We start from the raw sequence: 19,299 nt of genomic DNA on the forward strand, positions 1-19,299 counted from the left end.
GTGGCCTTCCCGTTAAATTGTGTCTTTCCACCCCAGAGCCTCCGGCTGGGTTATTTCTCGCCTCGCTGAGTTTTCCGCTGTGTCGATTCGCGTCTCTGAGGGATGGGAGGGCTCGACCGAGAACGGACAGTTCAAATCTGCACGCCCCTTTTCCTGTCCCCTCACATCCCCTTTATACCAAACACACCAAAGGGTGGCGTGAAACCATGAGAAAGAGCCATGTCAAGTAAGAGGACACACTTCCCTCAATGGAATAGGGATGTGGTTAGCAGCACATAGCAACCGAGCCTTCTCTGAAGTGCGATGGGCCAAACCCACAGCTAGTGTAAACCAGCACAGCCCTGGGGAGCTCAGTGAATCAATTCAGATACACAGCAGGGATCTGGCCCCATTGGTTCCAATGGAGCTAGGGCCAATTTACATAGGAAATGCCATATCGGGTCAGACCAATGGTCCATCTAGCTCAGTATCCTGTCTCTGATACTAGCCAGTACCAGAGCTTCTGGAGAAGTGTACCGAACAGGACAGTTTTGGAGAGATTCACCCCACCCACCTCTCCTGGCTTCTAGCAGTCAGAGGTTTAGGTTCATTTCAAGCATGGGGTTGCATCCCTGCCCACCTTGGCTAATAGTCATCGATCGACCTATCCTCCAGGGACTTACCCAGTTCTTTTTTAGAACCCAGTTATACTTTTGACCATCACAATATCCCCTTGCAATGAGTTCCACAGGTTTAATGTGTGCTATGTGAAAAAGTATTTCCTCTTGTTTGTATTAAACCTGAAGCCTGTTAATTTCACTAGGTGACTCGTGGGTTTTGTGTTGTGGGAAAGGGTAAATAACACTTATCTGTTCATTTTTTCCACACCATCCATGGTTTTATAGACCTCGATCATATCCTCCCTTAGTCGTCTCTTTTCTAAGATGAGCAGCCTTAATCTTCTTTGTCTCGCCTCGTACGGAAGCCGGTCCATCCCCTTGATCATCTTTGATGCCCTTCTCTGAACCTTTTCCAGTTCCACTATCTCCTTCTTGAGACAGGGCGACTAGAACTGCACACAGTATTCAAGGTGTAGGCGCACCACGGATTTATACACAGATATATATTATGATATTGTCTGTCTTATTTTCTATCCCTTTCCTAACATACTGCTACCCTTTTACGGCTGCTGCACGTTTTCGGCGAACAAGCCATGGTGACTCAAGATCTCTTGTTTGGGTGGCAACAGCCAATTTAGACCTCATCATTGTGTCAGCATAGTTGGGATTAGTTTTCCTAATGTGCATTACTTCGCACGTTGGAAAAAAATTACCTTGCTCTGGCGGGGGGCTCTCTGGCCCTATGGATTCCAACAGAAATAGGGCGAATTCACAGCAGCTGCGATCTGGCCCAAGAGCCCTGTTAATACTTGTTAACCACTGTCACACGACAGCTTTCTCGGCTGGCCGGTTGTGGTATGAGAGTAATATTTTCCGATGCGTGCTCAGGCCACACTTGCAAACTACATCGTCCAAGGTTTCAGTCAATAACTAGTCCAGCTAGTTTGTTCTTCCATTAGTCCCTGTGAACTCTTTGAACTATGATATTGATCCGTTCTAATGCTACATCTCAGTGAACCTTTCACCAGCAAAATGCCAGGCACAACAGCGGCACTGGGTAAATCATTCCCAGGCTGAACCAATGTCCTCAAGTGGTGTTAAAAAGAGAACTGAAGATGGTCTTCTGGTTAATGCACTGCACTGGGACCCAGGAGACCTGGGTTGCAAAGTTCTGCCACAAATTTAGTGTGTCATCTTGGAAAGTCACTTAGGAGCAGACCTTCAGAGATATTTAGGCACCTAGTTTCAATGGGAGTTGATCCCCAGCTGAGATCAGGGCCCCATCGTGCCGGGTGCTTCACACACAGGGAGTCCACGCTGCAAAGAGTTCACAATTGAAATACATACGAAGCAGGTGGGGAAACTGAAGCAGAGGGGGAAGAAGTGACTTGTGCAAATTCACACAGCAGGTCAGAACTGAGATGAGAACAAAGCCAGGAATTTTAATTCCCAGCCCAAGAGTTTAGCCCCTGTGACTAGACCCGCCTACAGCTACCTGAAAGCTACGGTGCCTCTGAAATCCCTGGCCCCAAGGCTGCACCAGTCTCTACATTTCAAGGCCAGTTGCACTGGTTTAAGGCTGCAGGACCCAGACAGCCCTGGCTGTGACAGGACCCTTTGCAGTCACATGTGAGAGGAGCGGAATTCAGCTCTCAGAGGCGGCACTTCCTGACATGGGATTGATGTCAATTATATTCACAGACCAAGCCCCGGCTGCCCTGAGAGCACAGCCAGGTGCTCGTATCAGCTGCTCGCATCATGGCTGGGGAGATAGTCTATGCTGATCTGAACCTCCCCTCTGGCTTTCCTGGCTCCAGGACGCCCCTTTCAGCTCAGCCTCTCAGTAAGTGACCTTTATTTCCCGGGGGGTTCGCTGTAAACCCAAAGACGGATTTTGCTGGGAAGCCTAGAGCAGGTCTGTGCCAGGGGAATTTCTGGCTTTGGGGGAGGTGGCTGCAACACTTTTGATCAGCTCTCTGTAGCTGCTCACTTCTGTGTGCGGGGCTCTCTCGGTGCAGAAGCCTGGGGTGGAAAGGGGAAGTCCATGCACCCACTTGCCTGCCCGGGTGGTGCAGACGACTTCTCCAGTTACGACCCACCAAGCTCTCGCTGGGGGCTTGTGGAATTATAGATGGTTGCATGACGGACTCAGGCTACTAGGGCATTGGCAAGAATAATTTGAACTGCTCGGACACGACCCTAGAGTGGGGATGAGCCACAAAAGCTACTGCATGAACTCTACGTGCTACCTAGACAGCGAGGGCTGTCTCTGGCTATATGCTCCTGCAGCCCCCAGCCCAACAGGGCCCTGATCTCACACAGCCTCTCAGGGTGCTACCGTAATTGACTCTTCCTTCCGAGGAAAACCGGTACACACAACCGTAATGCTGCCTCTGGGCATCCTCTGTAATGGTCCACGGAGCTGCTACTCGAAAGCTGAGGAGCGCTGGCTGGGCGGGGAAGGCTAGCTTCCGGGGTAAGCCCCTGCACTGGGAATCTGGACATGGTGGGTCCTTATTTTGGTCAGGTGCTCAGCCCCCCAGAGCTGGAGCCAGTTTTCCGTACACAGCTCAGCACCCAGCCTGCCTCGGCCCTCACACCCCACATCTGCAGCACACAGGGGCAGGATTTTGCTGCAAGTGGCCAGAGGAGAATTTGCAGGTACAGCGTAGGGCAGTCACATGCTACAGTACCTCCCCCCAGAAAAACCCTAGCAGAGAACAGTTTCCAGCAGGGGTGGGCCTGGGAGCAGTAAGGAGAATTTCTGCTGCTCCAGATAATCCGAGTTTCTCGGGACTGTCCATAAATTAGAGCAACCCCAGGGCTGCTCTAATTGACACCTGGGACTGATTTGGAGAAGCCCAGAATCACGAGCCCCGGGATTGCACTTCCCCTGCTGCACAGAATCTCTGCAATGCACAGCATTAGCACGCTTCTTAAGAAACTCTTCGAGAAGCTACGGTTCTCAACTCGCTCTGGGCAGCCGTGACTTCACAGCAGCTATATTTAAGCTATTGTTTCCTCTCCCAACCTCGGTGGGGGAAATTCACATCTCTGCAGAGGGCCAAGTGCAAAGGCCAATGCCCAACTTCCAGCCTGCGAAAGAGGACTAGAGTGGTGTCTGGACTTTGTGGGGGTTCTCTACACAGGGGTGAATTTCATCCCGTGCACCCAGCGTCTTCAAGGCAGGGCATGTCTCTTGCTAGGCGCAACGTGATTCATACACGTTGCATGTCCAAGAGTCACTCTGATCGTCAAGTCTGTTCCCCCCCACCCCCGTAACCCAGGCCAGAGATTGTCACCTACAGATGCTGTCTTTGATTAGAATTATTCTTCCTTATGCTGTGGCCCCAATTCAGCACAGAACTTAACACACGTGCCTCTCGTTAACCACTTCCTTAAGCCCCATTACGGTCAATGGGTCCGGAGCACACTGTTCAAGTTAAACCCACGTCCAAGTTCTTTGCTGAATAGGGATGTTTTGTTGAACTGGGCCCTAACTGACATGATTGAGTCCAACAGGAACAAAGCATGCAGGCCACGCTTACAGGATGGGGCCCTCTGTCCTGGGAAGCAGGGACTCTGAAAAGGATTCAGGAAGGGGGGGTGGATACTCAGCTGACCATGAACTCCTAGTGTGACACTGTGGCCTAAAAGGCTAATGCGACCGTGGGATGCATAAACGGGGATCTCGAGTAGGAGCAGGGCGGTTTTTTTACCTCTTGATTTGGCCCTGCTGCAACCGCTGCGGGAATCCTGTGTTCAGTTCTGGTGCCCACAATTCAGGAAGGATGTTGCTAAATTGGAGAGGGGGTCAGAGAAGAGCCACAAGAATAATTAAAGGATCAGAAAACCTGCCTTGTAGTGATAGACTCAAGGAGCTCAATCTATTTAATAAAGAGAGGGTTGAGGGGTGACCTGATGACAGTCTATAGGTATCTACATGAGGAAAAATATTGAATAACAAGCTCTCCAATCTAGCATAGAAAGGTTCTAACAAGATCCAATGGCTGCAAGTTGAAGCTAGACAAATTCAGACTGGATATAAGATGTAAATTTTTAACAGGGAGAGGAATTAATCATTGGAACATTTTACCAAGGGTCATGGTGGATTCGCCATCACTGACAAGTTTTAAATCAACCCTGGGTGATTCTTCTATAAGATCAGCTCTAGGAATTATTTTGAGGATGCTCTCTGGCGTGTGTAATACCGGAGGACAGACAAAACAACCAGAATGGTCCCTTCCGGCCTGGGAATCTCTGAGTAGCTCGTAGTTAAACTGTGGTTAGTTCCATCAGTTTGTGACAAGGGCAGATATTCTTGTTCTTGGACCTTTTCCATGGAATCTTTTTAATCACCATTTTTTGTTCTCAAACATCATCATTTTGAAATGTTTTGATTTCAAGACAGAAATGTTTAGAAGAGGTTTAGAAAACATGATCTACGAGGAGAGGTTGAAGAACTGTACGTGTTTAGTCTAGAGGAGAGACGGAGGAGGGGGGAAATGCGACCAGTCTTCCAGTATGAAAAAGGTTATTATAAAGAGGGTGTAGATCAATTGCTCTCCATGGCCACTGACGGTACGATAAATAGTAATCAGCTTAATTTGCAGCAGGGGAGATTTAGGGGAGATTTTAGGAAAAACTTTCTAACGCTAAGGGTAGTTAAGCACTAAAACAGGTTAGCTAGGGAGGTTGTGGAAACTCAGTCATTGGAGGTTTTTAAGAATAGGTTAAACAAACACCAGTCACAGACGGTGTAGGGGTAAATATGGTCCTAGCTCCGTGAGGGGTGAGGGAGGGGGAAGGTGGGCTACATGACCTCTTGAGGTCCCTTCCAGCCCTACATTTCTGTGGTTCTCTGTCTTCAAGATTGAAAGATGTTAAGTCTGAAATAATAATGTCATTTGGCTAAGCTGGCCATGCAACATAGTAATTAAACCTTGAAAATGCAAAGAGAAAGCACCGAACTAGAGATATTTACAAATGGGAAAATGTTTCCAGCCAAAAAAGTTGCAAATGGGAAACCTTTGAGAAAATCAAAGCTGGGAAAGCAAAGTAATAATAGTGATGCCGAATCCTGCCCGGGCCATTGTAGGTTGCTCAGGGCACGACCCAGACTCCACCATCCCTGGCTAACCTGGGCTGCTCTTTGCCTGTATTTGGGGTTGTCATGTTCTGTACGTTCTCTGTCTCTCGGAGGACAGCTCGATGGAGGGATCCTTTGCTAGGCCCCCTTTGCATGTTCTTCCAGCTGCCCGATGGCCAATGCTCTGCTTCATTCTTAACCTAAGAACGGCCAGACTGGGTCAGACCAATGGTCCATCTAGCCCAATATCCTGTCTGCCAACAGTGGCCAAAGAAAACACATCCCAGATCTTTCCAACTTCTGTTCTGGATAACTTAAGAGAGCAGGTGATGTTGGACTCTTGGCATTTGTTATTAATTAATTGCATTTAATGTCTAGTAATTTTCTAAGGCATTTGCTTTCCAAGGTATTTAGACATCTGTCTATGCCTTTGGTGGATTTCCAGCTTTCACATCTATGCATTAGGGTGGAAATAACATTTGAGCTGAATACTCATAGTTTGGTCTTTAAACTGTAGATTTGCAATGACCGAATCGTGTTTAAGCTGGTCCATGCAGCTGCTACCTTGCCAATTTGTGACATTATTTCCTCCTGGACTTTCCGTTGGCGTGCACGGTACAGCCAAGGTATGCAAATTGACAATATACATAATGAACACAATAGACAATAATTAAGAATAATGCAATCAAACAGAAAAAGAACTTGAAAAACAACAAACAAATATGGTGAAGAATAAAAAAAGGGGAGGTCATTTAAAAATGTGGGAAATGTAAAATATTGAGAAAATGTTCATATTTTCCTAAATGTTCATATTTCCCATTTTCAAGAAAAGGGCCAAAATTTCACCCCATTGCCTTTACATTAAAAGTCAGACAGCTCTCCAGTCATCCCAGACTGGCCTACGAAGGGAAACCAGATGAACAGGGGAGTGTATAGGCCCCAATCCTGTAATCAACTCCCTGTGGGCATCGGATTCTACCCACGCTGGGGATGTATTTTTCTTTGAAACGGTCTTTCGTACACCAGGTTCCGATTGTTTTTCACCAGACGTTGGCTCTTACAGGTCCCCCGAGTCCCCGGTGGCATCGGACAGCGCTGTGGGTCGGATGGATTGGGAACGTTGTCCTGGTGATGGCTGTGATAGCGCTGGGGATTTGGGGTGAGTAGCTGACAGCTCCGTGTTTATTTGTGCGGGTCCATCAGTGTATAGCATGGATTAGCCTGTCCCTCCAGCACTCCATTGTGGAGCCCCTCCCACTAGCTGGTACATTTTTTTGATGCTCCGAAGAGCTTGACTGTAACGTAGAGAGAAAATTAAATATATAGGGAGATGGGTGTGAATGGGGATGGATGGAAAACTAGATAGATCCAGGCATACACTGGAACTGGTTAAAAATAAGGGGGGGAATTTACTGATATATTTTTAAAAAAATCCTTGTCACCCTCTGTTCAAAATTCAAAAGATCCCCCTAAATTCTGAAAGCTCAGAATTTGAAAAGCTCTGTAAGTTGGCTGAAAAAAAGGGAGGGAGTGGGGAGAATTGGGTGACCGTTTCATCAACATTTTCCCTCATTTTTTGTTTCAAATTTACATAAACATTTTAAAATTAGCAAAAAATTTCAGCCAACTCCAATACTAGCCCTGGTTGAGAATTTGTCAGCCAAATGTGTGTTTTAAAAAAGGAAATTTGGATTTTGCTATATGTGTAGTGCTCCCTATCCCCCCGGTTACCTTCTTTAGCACCAATCCCCTGACAGGTTTTGAGGGACGGGCCTGTCTTCTTCTGGATCCCACCTTCTGCTCCCAAGGGTGTAACATTTTTATTTGCTTCCCGTATGAATTTATTTGCTGGTGCCGCTACCCACCTCACTTCTGCCTGGCAGGGTCACCAGGGCAGCTTGGGAGGAAAATTCTCAGCCCAGGGTAACCCCCACTTACTTGCCAGTTAGCTGGAGACTCCCAAGAAATAACACAGACACATACAATATATTCCACACCGTCATTATATTAGACAGGAGATAAATATAACACTATTCCAGGGGAAACCGGTGTCCACGCTGATAATACCCATGAATTTCCCCAGTCACGTGACCTGATCTAGCAAAGGTGAAATTAGTGCCCCGTTGGCGTGCGTACTTGTAGGGGCTCTTGACGACCTGTGACCACAATATCATCTGTGCCTGTTAGCAGCGTGGCTGACTGGGCTCAGTGCAGCCCAAAGGACTCACGCGTGGGATAAGGCCGTCAGTCCCGCCACGGGTTTAATAGTCAGCAGGTTATAAAATCCCCAAACCCAGACCCGCTGGCTTGAGGGCACATTTCCCAGGAGTAGGGGGGGTTTCTCCCGAACCATCTCCCTGACTAGCTAACGGAAGGATGGCGACTCACAACTCCACGCCGGATCCTCACGGTCAGAGATGGCTCTGGACTGCAGAGGGGCTGATGATCACTGCGGGCAGGTGTCCTCTTCAGGCAGGGGTCAGGCTGCTGCTGCTCCCAGGATTTCTCCTCACCTCCAAGGGGTGTACGGCTCCGGGGGCAGGTTACTAAACTAGCCTGAAAATCCTTACTTCAGTCTCCCACCCCAGCACTCAGCCACACTCCCCGCCAGCGGCAGCCCCGGGCTAGCAGCCAGAGCAGTGGTGCCATGGGGTGGCTGATTTTCCCTAGGGAGATGGGGGCTAAACTCAGCCAGGCTGTGTGGGGGGAGTTTTCACAGACACAGCATATCAGGGTTGGAAGGGACCTCAGGAGGTCATCTAGTCCAACCCCCTGCTCAAAGCAGGACCAATCCCCAGTTTTTGCCCCAGATGCCTAAATGGCCCCCTCAAGGATTGAACTCACAACTCTGGGTTTAGCAGGACAATGCTCAAACCCCCCTCCCAACAAAGGTCTCTAACCTGGGAGTTGCCTTCCTCCCAGGGATAGCGCCTCTCCCTGAGCTACTGGCACACAGAGCCCCAGGAACCTAGGGAAGCACCTTGGGGCTTACACCAACCTTCCACACAAACTTCCTCGTGGCTGGATTTTACTAAAACTAGACAAGCCATTTACAACACACACTTTGCTTCTCTACAAAAGAAAAAAGACAGTAAACTTTCTAAACTACTACATGCTACAAGGGGCCACAGCAATGGTTCCCTCACCCCACCTAGCAATATTGTTAACCTATCCAACTATACTCTCAGCCCAGCAGAAGCAGCTGTTCTATCTCGGGGCCTCTCCTTCTGCCCCTCCACCCCCACGAACATGATACAGTTCTGTGGTGACCTAGAATCCTATTTTCGACGTCTCCGTCTCAAGGAATATTTCCAAAATACCTCTGAACAACATACTAATCCACAGAGGTCTCCCTGCCAACACTACAGAAAGAGGGATTCTAGATGGACTCCTCCTGAAGGTCGAAACAGCAGACTGGACTTCTACATAGAGTGCTTCCGCCGACGTGCACGGGCTGAAATTGTGGAAAAGCAGCATCACTTGCCCCATAACCTCAGCCATGCGGAACGCAATGCCATCCACAGCCTCAGAAACAACTCTGACATCATAATCAAAAAGGCTGACAAAGGAGGTGCTGTTGTCATCATGAATAGGTCGGAATATGAACAAGAGGCTGCTCGGCAGCTCTCCAACACGAGTTTCTACAAGCCATTACCCTATGATCCCACTGAGAGTTACCAAAAGCAACTACAGCATTTGCTCAAGAAACTTCCTGAAAAAGCACAAGATCAAATCCGCACAGACACACCCCTGGAACCCCGACCTGGGATATTCTATCTACTACCCAAGATCCATAAACCTGGAAATCCTGGGCGCCCCATCATCTCAGGCATTGGCACCCTGACAGCAGGATTGTCTGGCTATGTAGACTCCCTCCTCAGGCCCTACGCTACCAGCACTCCCAGCTACCTTCGAGACACCACTGACTTCCTGAGGAAACTTCAATCCATCGGTGATCTTCCTGATAACACCATCCTGGCTACTATGGATGTAGAAGCCCTCTACACCAACATTCCACACAAAGATGGACTACAAGCCGTCAAGAACACTATCCCCGATAATGTCACGGCTAACCTGGTGGCTGAACTTTGTGACTTTGTCCTTACCCATAACTATTTCACATTTGGGGACAATGTATACCTTCAGATCAGCGGCACTGCTATGGGTACCCGCATGGCCCCACAGTATGCCAACATTTTTATGGCTGATTTAGAACAACGCTTCCTCAGCTCTCGTCCCCTAAAGCCCCTACTCTACTTGCGCTATATTGATGACATCTTCATCATCTGGACCCATGGAAAAGAAGCCCTTGAGGAATTCCACCACGATTTCAACAATTTCCATCCCACCACCAACCTCAGCCTGGTCCAGTCCACACAAGAGATCCACTTCCTGGACACTACAGTGCTAATTAACAATGGCCACATAAACACCACCCTATACCGGAAACCTACTGACCGCTATTCCTACCTGCATGCCTCCAGCTTTCACCCTGACCACACCACACGATCCATCGTCTACAGCCAAGCTCTGCGATACAACCGCATTTGCTCCAACCCCTCAGACAGAGACAAACACCTACAAGATCTCTGTCAAGCTTTCTTACAACTACAATACCCACCTGCAGAAGTAAAGAAACAGATTGATAGAGCCAGAAGAGTTCCCAGAAGTTACCTACTACAGGACAGGCCTAACAAAGAAAATAACAGAACGCCACTAGCGGTCACCTTCAGCCCCCAACTAAAACCCCTCCAACGCATTATTAAGGATCTACAACCTATCCTAAAGGATGACCCAACACTCTCACAAGTCTTGGGAGACAGGCCAGTCCTTGCCTACAGACAGCCCCGCAACCTGAAGCAAATACTCACCAACAACCACATACCACACAACAGAACCACTAACCCAGGAACTTATCCTTGCAACAAAGCCCGTTGCCAACTGTGCCCACATATCTATTCAGGGGACACCATCACAGGGCCTAATAACATCAGCCACACTATCAGAGGCTCGTTCACCTGCACATCCACCAATGTGATATATGCCATCATGTGCCAGCAATGCCCCTCTGCCATGTACATTGGTCAAACTGGACAGTCTCTACGTAAAAGAATAAATGGACACAAATCAGATGTCAAGAATTATAACATTCATAAACCAGTCGGAGAACACTTCAATCTCTCTGGTCACGCAATCACAGACATGAAGGTCGCTATCTTAAAACAAAAAAACTTCAAATCCAGACTCCAGCGAGAAACTGCTGAATTGGAATTCATTTGCAAATTGGATACTATTAATTTAGGCTTAAATAGAGACTGGGAGTGGCTAAGTCATTATGCAAGGTAGCCTGTTTCTTCTTGTTTTTTCCTACCCCCCCCCCCCAGATGTTCTGGTTTAACTTGGATTTAAACTTGGAGAGTGGTCAGTTTAGATGAGCTATTACCAGCAGGAGAGTGAGTTTGTGTGTGTATGGGGGTGGGGGGGATGTGAGAAAACCTTGATCTATGCAGGAAATAGCCCGACTTGATTATGCAAAGAGTTGTCACTTTGGATGGGCTAGCACCAGCAGGAGAGTGAATTTGTGTGGGGGGTGGAGGGTGAGAAAACCTGGATTTGTGCTGGAAATGGCCCACCTGTTGATCACTTTAGATAAGCTATTACCAGCAGGACAGTGGGGTGGGAGGAGGTATTGTTTCATATTCTCTGTGTGTATATAAAGTCTGCTGCAGTTTCCACGGTAAACATCTGATGAAGTGAGCTGTAGCTCACGAAAGCTCATGCTCAAATAAATTGGTTAGTCTCTAAGGTGCCACAAGTACTCCTTTTCTTTTTGCGAATACAGACTAACACGGCTGTTCCTCTGAAACCTGACATGTATATATATCTCCGCTCCGGCTGTGTCACTGCAGTGCACCTTGGGAGTCCCAAGCCTGCGGTGCATCATGGGAGATGTAGTCCAGCCAGGGAGCCTAGTCCATAAGGAGGAACCGCATTTGCTCCAACCCCTCAGACAGAGACAAACACCTACAAGATCTCTGTCAAGCTTTCTTACAACTACAATACCCACCTGCAGAAGTAAAGAGGCACGAAACTACAACTCCCAGCAGCCTAGGCGTGGCAGGTCAATATTGAACCCACCTGAAGTGAAACATTTCATGCTTCCCAATCAGGTTGATTCTGAATTTTTCCTTCCACAAACAAGCTTTTGATACTTTGACTTTTCGTCCCAATTCAGGGCAAAAACAAATGTTGAAACATTGGAATTGCCTGTGGCACATAAATTCGGATTTTTTGACCGACTCTTTCTAATACATACACAGCCCCAGAGATAGTCACAGTAATGGAGACACAGGGAGCGCACCAGACCTGTAGAAAGAGGATATTGTCTTTAACAGACCTGGGTTCTGTTTCCACATCTGCTGGGTGACCTTTGCACAAGGCACTTTGCCTTTGTGTTTCCGTTCCCTCCCCAGCCGATGATTTGCCTTGTCCATTTACGGGGAGATTTTCAGAAGCCCTTAAGGAATTTAGGAGCACCACCTTCACACTGACATTAAATACCCTCCACTTGGCTGTAAGCCGCTCTTAGCTCTAGCATCAATTCCTGACTCTGCCACAGACTCCCTGTGTGACTGTGGGCAAGTGCTCTGGGCCTCAGTTTCCCCATCGAAAAAATGGAGATCGTGCCTCCTTCATCTAAGCAGATTGCAAGTTCTTTGAGGCAGGGACCGTCTCTTGCTGTGTGTCTGGGCAGCGCCCAGCACAACGGGGCCCTGATCTCAGCTGGGGCCAGGACTGTCTCTCGCTGGGTGTCTGGGCACAGCTGGGCCTCTCGGCTCCACAGTCATAGATATAATACCAGTAAGAGAAGGCTGGTCCGAGGGGCTACGGCCTAGCTGCAGCCTAGAATGTGTCTGTGCTGGGCTGTAAGGAGCCAGCTGGGCTCTGGGCAGAAGATGCCGTTTGCTGCCCTGTCCCTGTTTGTAACCTTGTTTACTTGGGCGGCCGGAGCGACATAGGTGGTTTCTCTTTGTGGTACGGGAGAGGAAGTAAAATGAGGACAGGAGCTGTTTCCACACTAGACTGGGCAGTGAGGGGGCGATTCAACTTCAAAGGTCATCTAAGTCAATGGAAAGTTTTATTAACATTGCACTAGTAACCCAGCTGAGATCAGGGCCCCGTTGTGCCAGGAGCTGTTCAGACCCACAGCGAGAGACAGTCCCTGCCCCAGCTGAGATCAGGGCCCCGTTGTGCCGGGCGCTTCACAGAGCCACAGGGAGAGACAGTCCCTGCCCCTCCAAGAGCTCAGAATCTCAGTAGACAAGACAGTCAAAGCAAATAAGTTGAAATTACTTGGCCAAGGTCATACGGCAGAGCTAAGTCTGAATCCCGATTTCCTCCTCACGCTGCCTTTCCATTGATCACGCTGGGCACTCGGCTGAACCACCGGCTGGGGAGTTGTAAAGGGATTGTTGTAATTTCAAATTTTGAAACATTTCCACTTGCTTCAAAATCTGGGGGCAGGGGGAAATGATCCTAGTGGACCCCCAGCTTTTCGTCAGCCGTGGGCGTTTCCATACAACTGTCCCCAGCACGTAATAGTGAGGAAATGTAGCTGGTGGATAAAATGGAGAAGGGGCGTCCCCAAAATGTGGCTGGGAATGTTTCCCCCTGAAGGTCGTGTTCCCATCGCCAGACTGATGTGTCAGACAGAGCTGGCTGTTCGCCGCAGGATGGTGGGACGGGGCAGGAGCTCCCAGGCATCCCGAGAGGAAGGCTGGCCACTGGTTTTGGTGCTAATCTGGGACTCAGGAGCTCTGGGACCTGTTCCTGGTTCTGCCACTGATTCCCCGTGTGACCCTGGGCTGGTCCCTTAAGGCTGGAATTCCACAGGAGTTTAAGTACCTAACACTGCATCTAGGCGCCGAAAAACAACCCACTCGGTGACTAATGCCTATTGAAGTCAATGGGAATTGGGCTCCTAGGGCCCACGTTCTCAAATGTATTTAGGTGCCCAACACCCACAGGAGTTAGGCACCTAAATCCTGTTGAGGATCTGGGCCTAGGTGCTTCTGAAAACCCCACTTGGAGTCTCTTTGCAGCTTTAAGTGCCTAAACCCCTTGAACAATCTGTCCCCATGATCCTCCCCTTCTTCATAGGGAATGTGGGTGAAGGACAGAGACAACAAGTGACAGGGGTCAGATAAACTCCGCAATAGACAGGTTGTGCCCCTCTGGGTGGCTGCATTGGAGGGGGAGGCTTCTGGGAGGCCTGTTTTCACTGAGCCAACTTCCACAGCAGCAGAGAGCCCCTGACGCCGGACGCTGTGACCCCGGCCCTGACTCCCACACAGCTTCAGCCCAGAGTCTCGGCTTCCTGTGCGATCTCACATCCCCGCCCACGTGGCTCCCGGACCCTCCTCTCTCCAGGGCAGGACGCACAGTGAGGAGGGCTACACTGTATTGAACCTGCAGCCCCAGAGGGGCGGCTGAGGTGGCCTGTCCCGGCTCGGAACCCAGGCTGGTCCACACCACTGTGAAGAGCTCTGTGCCTCAGTTTCCCCACCTGTACAATGGGGATAACAGCCCTGTGCCCTGCCTCACAGGGTGCGACTGGGAGGCAAAATCTAGCAAAGACTCTGAGGTGTTTTGATACTGCTTTGATGGGGGCTGGATAACTTAGATGCAAAGATGAGGTGGGTTTGCAAAGAGGCCCAAGGGATTTAGGCACCCAGCTCCCACTGATTTTCAATCCCAAGCCACTCTTTTGGACTGTGGCCCTTTGGGGCTGTTCTGAAGCCCATGGGAGTCGATGAAGGTGGGGCTGAGTGGGCTTTGGGCCAGGCCCTGTGTCTCAGCCGGTGCTTTTCCCCAGCAACTCCCCATCACATTGACCCGCCACCTCACTCCCACCGACGCTGCTTTGCAGTTTCCCACTTGATGTCCGAGAAGGGATGGACCCCGTCAGCCCCTGGGAGCGAGGGGGCCGGGAGCAGAGATACAGCGACACCCCCTGGGAGCGAGGGGGCCGGGAGCAGAGATACAGCGACACCCCCTGGGAGCGCAGACCGCAGCACGGCAGAATGCAGCGCCCGCCTGGAGCGTTTCCGATCCCAGCTGTGCCCCCCGGCCCAGCCCGGCCCAGCAGGTAACCCCAGCTCCTGTGTCTCTGAGCCGCCCTCCGCCCCGGGCACGGCCAGTGGAAACCCAGCGGCCGTCCCAGCCCGTGGGGATCCTGCAGGGCAGGGACACGCCGCCCCCTGCTGGCTGCACCGATCTAGCCACCAGCCCGGCTGGGTGCCAGGCTAGGAATGGACCTGCCTCAGCTGGGACTGGGTGTGAGGGCTCTGCTGAGACGGGGGGCGAGCGACATCTAGTGGCCATGTCTGGTACTGCTCAAGGGGGGGGGGTCTTAAAATAATCTAATACCAGGATGGCCAAATGCTTGCAGAGCAGGGACAGATCCCAGCAGAGAGACGGTCTCATGGACTCACCCCCTCCCATTGCCAGCCATCCCTGGGATCCCACCTTCTCTCCTGTGCTCCCCAGTTACCACCTCCCCTCCCATATCCTGTTAGATTTCCACTAACCAGCCCCCAACGCATCTTCAGTTGTCCTAAGCCCCTTCTAGGCCATTCTGGCAGAATAATGTAGCCTTAAAATGGATGCAAATAGCCCCATGAGGTCTCCTCTGCCCTGGAGACCTCCCTGCCTAGGGTGGGACTGGAGTAAGAGCCCCTCACACACTCTGTTCCCAACCCCCAAAGTAGGGAGCAGATTGGCGTGGGTGGCAGTGCACTATGGGTATTCTCTGCTCCCCAGGGCCCATATGGGAGCAATGGATAAGGCAGAGCAGCCCCGAGGCTGCTCTAACTGACGCCAGGAACCAGGCAAGGCCCGGCCTAACCCCAGATTTCAGGGAGCACAAAGGGGACTCAAACCCATTTTATCCCCATCCCAGCCCCAGTCGCAGGAAGGGAGTAGCCGGGAATGAGGCCCAGAGGGCTCAGAGCTTTAATGAATCCTGTCTCTCTGCAGGGGGCTCTGGGTGCAAACTCTGCCCCACGGACTGGCGGCTGCACAGGGACAAGTGCTACTGGGTCGGCAGTGGAAGTAAAACGTGGAGCGAGAGCTGCTCGAACTGCTCAGCGAGGGGCTCCCAGCTGCTGGTGATCCAGGACAAGGAGGAGCTGGTAAAGGGGACGGTAACATCCTGCGGGAGCTGCCCCTGCAGGCCTGGGCCCTGGGTAGAGAGTCCGAGGACTCGTATATGCTACATGGTGGATCTAGGATTGTCAATGCTGCCTAAAGGACTTGGACACCCCACTCCCATTAATTGTTAATATCAGGGTGTCCAAATCCCCTAGGCAGCTACGACAAATCTCAGCCTAAATCACCAGCCCTGAGATCAGGGACTGACAATGGTGGATTAAAGCTACCGGTACCCTCCCCCTTCTGGGATGCGCCCAACACAACTCAGCTGGAGAGAGGGGCTGAGTGTGAGTGTGTGTGTGTGAGAGAGAGAGAGAGAGTTATGAGGCTTGAGGGCTACAGAGAGGGGGTAGGTGTGGGGCTGGGTGGACAGAAGAGTCTACATGGGGAATACTTGGCGAGATGGACAGGTATGCGTGGGGATGGATAGGTGTGTACAGGGATAGGTGGACAGCCAGACAGTAGTTCTGGGGCTAAAGTTGTTGAGAACTTGGATTTGCAAGAAAAGAGCCGAGAGCAGGTTCTGGTCCCCAGCTGCCTGTCCCACACTCCCTGCAGGAGTCCCTCCAGGCCCTGACACGAGGCACGTATCAGTTCTGGGTCGGACTGTCCCGCCCCTCCCCGGAGAAGGCCTGGACCTGGCTGGACGGCTCCCTGCTGGATCAGACCCTGTGAGTGATTCCTTGAGTCAAACCCTTTCCCTCCCCTCCATGGGCAGCAGGGGCCGGGGACAGAGATGGGGGAGGGGATGTTTGGGGGAAGGTCAGGACTTTGGGGGAAGTCATTTTCAGTGTAAGGTGACGACAAAGACCCTTCTATTCCCCCTCCCCGGCCCCCAGAGGAGGTGAAGCTGGAGCCCTGGGGGCAGGGGAGGTGGCCCAGAGTCGGGGTGTTCTGGGAGAAGGGCAAAGGGGCCAGGCCAGAGCCCTGGGGATCCCCCAGACAATGGGGCAGGGGGGAGGGGGAGACACAGAGCCGCCAGAGAGGCAGGAGGGGACCAGGAGGGGGCAGCGTCGGCCCAGCCGGGTGGGGAGGGGACGCGGAGCAGGGGAGGGAGATGGGCAGGGTCTAGCCCAGCGGGGAGGAGGAGGCTGGAGCAGGTCCCTGGGCTCTGGGCAGGGAGAGGCTGTTCGAGACCCTGGCCAGGGCCCTGACAGTGGGGAGAGGGGGCAGCCCCCAGGGCAGAGCCGGAGGAGACGACGGCTGCGGATCCCGTTGGAACAGGGAAGAGCCGCTACCGACTGCGTGTGATGGACCCACACGCGCTGACAGGGGCCGTCTCCTCTGTCCCGCAGGCTCCCGGTGTCAGGCCCGGCTGAGGGGAACAGGTGTGGGATGGTGAAGGGGAATCGGCTTCATTCTGACACCTGCGGCTCTGGATTGCAGTGGATTTGCCAGCGAGACGCCGTCCTGCTCTGAGCAGGGTACGGGGGAGACCTCAGAGCGCGGCACCGTTATCCCCGTGTCACACGAGGGGAAACCACACGGCAGACACTGACCTGCCCAAATTACACCGAGAATTGGTGGCAAAGTGGGAAATGGAACCCAGGAGTCCTGGCTCCCAGCCCCTCCCCCTCGCCCAGCCCTGGGAATAGAACCCAGGAGTCCTGGCTCCCAGCCCCTCCCCGTCGCCCAGTGCTGGGAATGGAACCCAGGAGTCCTGGCTCCCAGCCCCTCCCCCTCGCCCAGCGCTGGCTGGCAGGGCTTGGGCTGCAGGTATCAGGCTCTGCAGAGCCCTGGGGCAATTTATCCCTCACCCCCCCCAGGACTGGGAGAGAAGAGTCTGCCCCAGGTCACGTAAATCAGCCCGGATTTGGTGTCCAGTGGAGCAGAACTGATTGACCCCAACTGGGGATCTGGGCTTTCCCCTGGATTTCACCCGATTCATTTCCTTTCACCTCTCTGCCAGGTTCCGCTCTCCGCTCTCTTCCCCGGCCCACCCACTGCTCCCGTCCAGCCTGTGACCTGACGCACCTCTGCCCATCCTGCCCTAACGGATCGTTAACTCCTGTCACTAACGATGGGGTCTCAGCTTCAGAGGTTTCTGTGTGGATGTGCTGTCCACTTGCTACCTCCTTAGGGCACCTTTAAGTAGATCAGTGCCCCCAACCCCGATCCCAAATGGAACCTTTCCCTGTGCATTATTTGACGCTCTCCGGGGTCACTGTCTCTGTCAGAGGAGCCGGGTTGGGGTGCTCCATGGCAGTGAGGGGGGCACTACGGGGACGGCTGGGGGCTAACGAACGCCCTGTTACCCCGTGGCCCGGCAGCCCAGGAGGAGATGGCCTGGCAAAGCTGGAGGGCAGGGCGGCTGGCCAGGCTGAGAGGTGACCTTCCAAACAGACCCAAGTGTCTTTAGGAGCCACCCCCGAGACAACTGGGCTTGTGAGTGCAACAGGACAGAGCTTGTCCGGTCCGCGGAAGAGACAGGGCTGGCGAGCGCTGGCCCGTTCAGGGTTTGGTCCTGGGGCTGGACGAAGGCAACATGCTGAAGGTGCTGTCACACGAGGGAGACGGTGTGGCCTCCAACCAGAGCCCCAGCATCTACCCTGCAGTTAAACCGCTCCTTCGCTCGAGCCCGGGTTAGGTGGCATGAGCCAGGCGCAGGTGTCCAACTGCCGTGTAAACATCGCCCTTGTGCCTCACTTTCCCCATCTGCGAAATGGGGATATTGATATTGACCTTCCTGCATGAAGCACTTTGAGATCTACAGATGCAAAGCTCGAGATCGGAGCTAGGGATCATCATGATCATGGGGACATTAAAGTTTTCTGTTAAACCGTGCGAAAGCTGGGTGTGTTTATTGTTGACGGGTCACAGAGCAGACAGAACCCTGGATCTGACTTTAGACAAGTCACTTGCCCAATCTGTGCCTCAGTTTCCTCTCCCACCCTTTGTCTGTCCTGTCTGTTCAGATGGTGAAGAGACCACAATATAGTCCTGATCTCAGCTGGGGCAGGGACTGTCTCTCGCTGTGTCTGGGCAGCACCCGGCACCACGGGGCCTTGATCTCAGTTGGAGCCTCTAACCACTGGTGTCATACTTGATGCTTAGCATGGTGGTGTGGGTTCGTGTGTAATTGTTTGCAGTTTGTCTATCAGTAATGGTTCCTGGGGATTGTGTATGGCTAGACAGAGAACAGCTCAGGTCTTTGATCTCTCTCTCTCTCACACACACACATTCCACTGTGCTCATGACAGACAAGTTCCTTCCCTGGGAAGAGACATCAGGCTGAGCCCTGCCCTTTATATGCAGAGACCAGGGAAAAGCCCTTCCCCTAGTGAGTGGAGAGCCCTTCCCCTAGAGAACATCACCCCTTGGCAGGCAGAGGGAAAGATGAAGAGGATCGGGCAGAAAAAGGAGAGAGAGACACACACACACACTTGGTGGGAGGGGCAC

General features: G+C 51.9%; 1 protein-coding gene across 5 annotated transcripts; it reads left to right on the forward strand.

Annotated features, from left to right (window-relative positions):
- The first annotated feature begins 2,034 nt into the window (after nucleotides 1–2,034).
- LOC311530394 (killer cell lectin-like receptor subfamily B member 1B allele C) lies at nucleotides 2,035–18,689 on the forward strand. Of its 5 annotated transcripts, none has more exons than XM_084646945.1 (7): nucleotides 2,035–2,442; nucleotides 6,752–6,847; nucleotides 14,618–14,836; nucleotides 15,727–15,893; nucleotides 16,459–16,571; nucleotides 17,196–17,324; nucleotides 17,810–18,689. In XM_084646945.1, the coding sequence occupies exons 1-6, from the start codon at nucleotides 2,358–2,360 to the stop codon at nucleotides 17,317–17,319; spliced, it is 804 nt and encodes a 267-aa protein (XP_084503071.1). In that variant the 5' UTR covers nucleotides 2,035–2,357; the 3' UTR covers nucleotides 17,320–17,324; nucleotides 17,810–18,689. The 5 variants fall into 5 exon arrangements, with proteins under 5 accessions (XP_084503071.1, XP_084503073.1, XP_084503075.1 ...); XM_084646947.1 differs by having other exon boundaries at nucleotides 14,618–14,656; nucleotides 14,699–14,836; nucleotides 17,196–18,689; XM_084646948.1 differs by adding an exon at nucleotides 6,206–6,314 and having other exon boundaries at nucleotides 2,036–2,442; nucleotides 17,196–18,689.
- The last annotated feature ends 610 nt before the right edge of the window (nucleotides 18,690–19,299 follow it).

Source organism: Lepidochelys olivacea, assembly GCF_965140295.1.
Source record: "Lepidochelys olivacea isolate rLepOli2 genome assembly, chromosome: 14".
NCBI lineage: Eukaryota > Metazoa > Chordata > Testudines > Cheloniidae > Lepidochelys > Lepidochelys olivacea.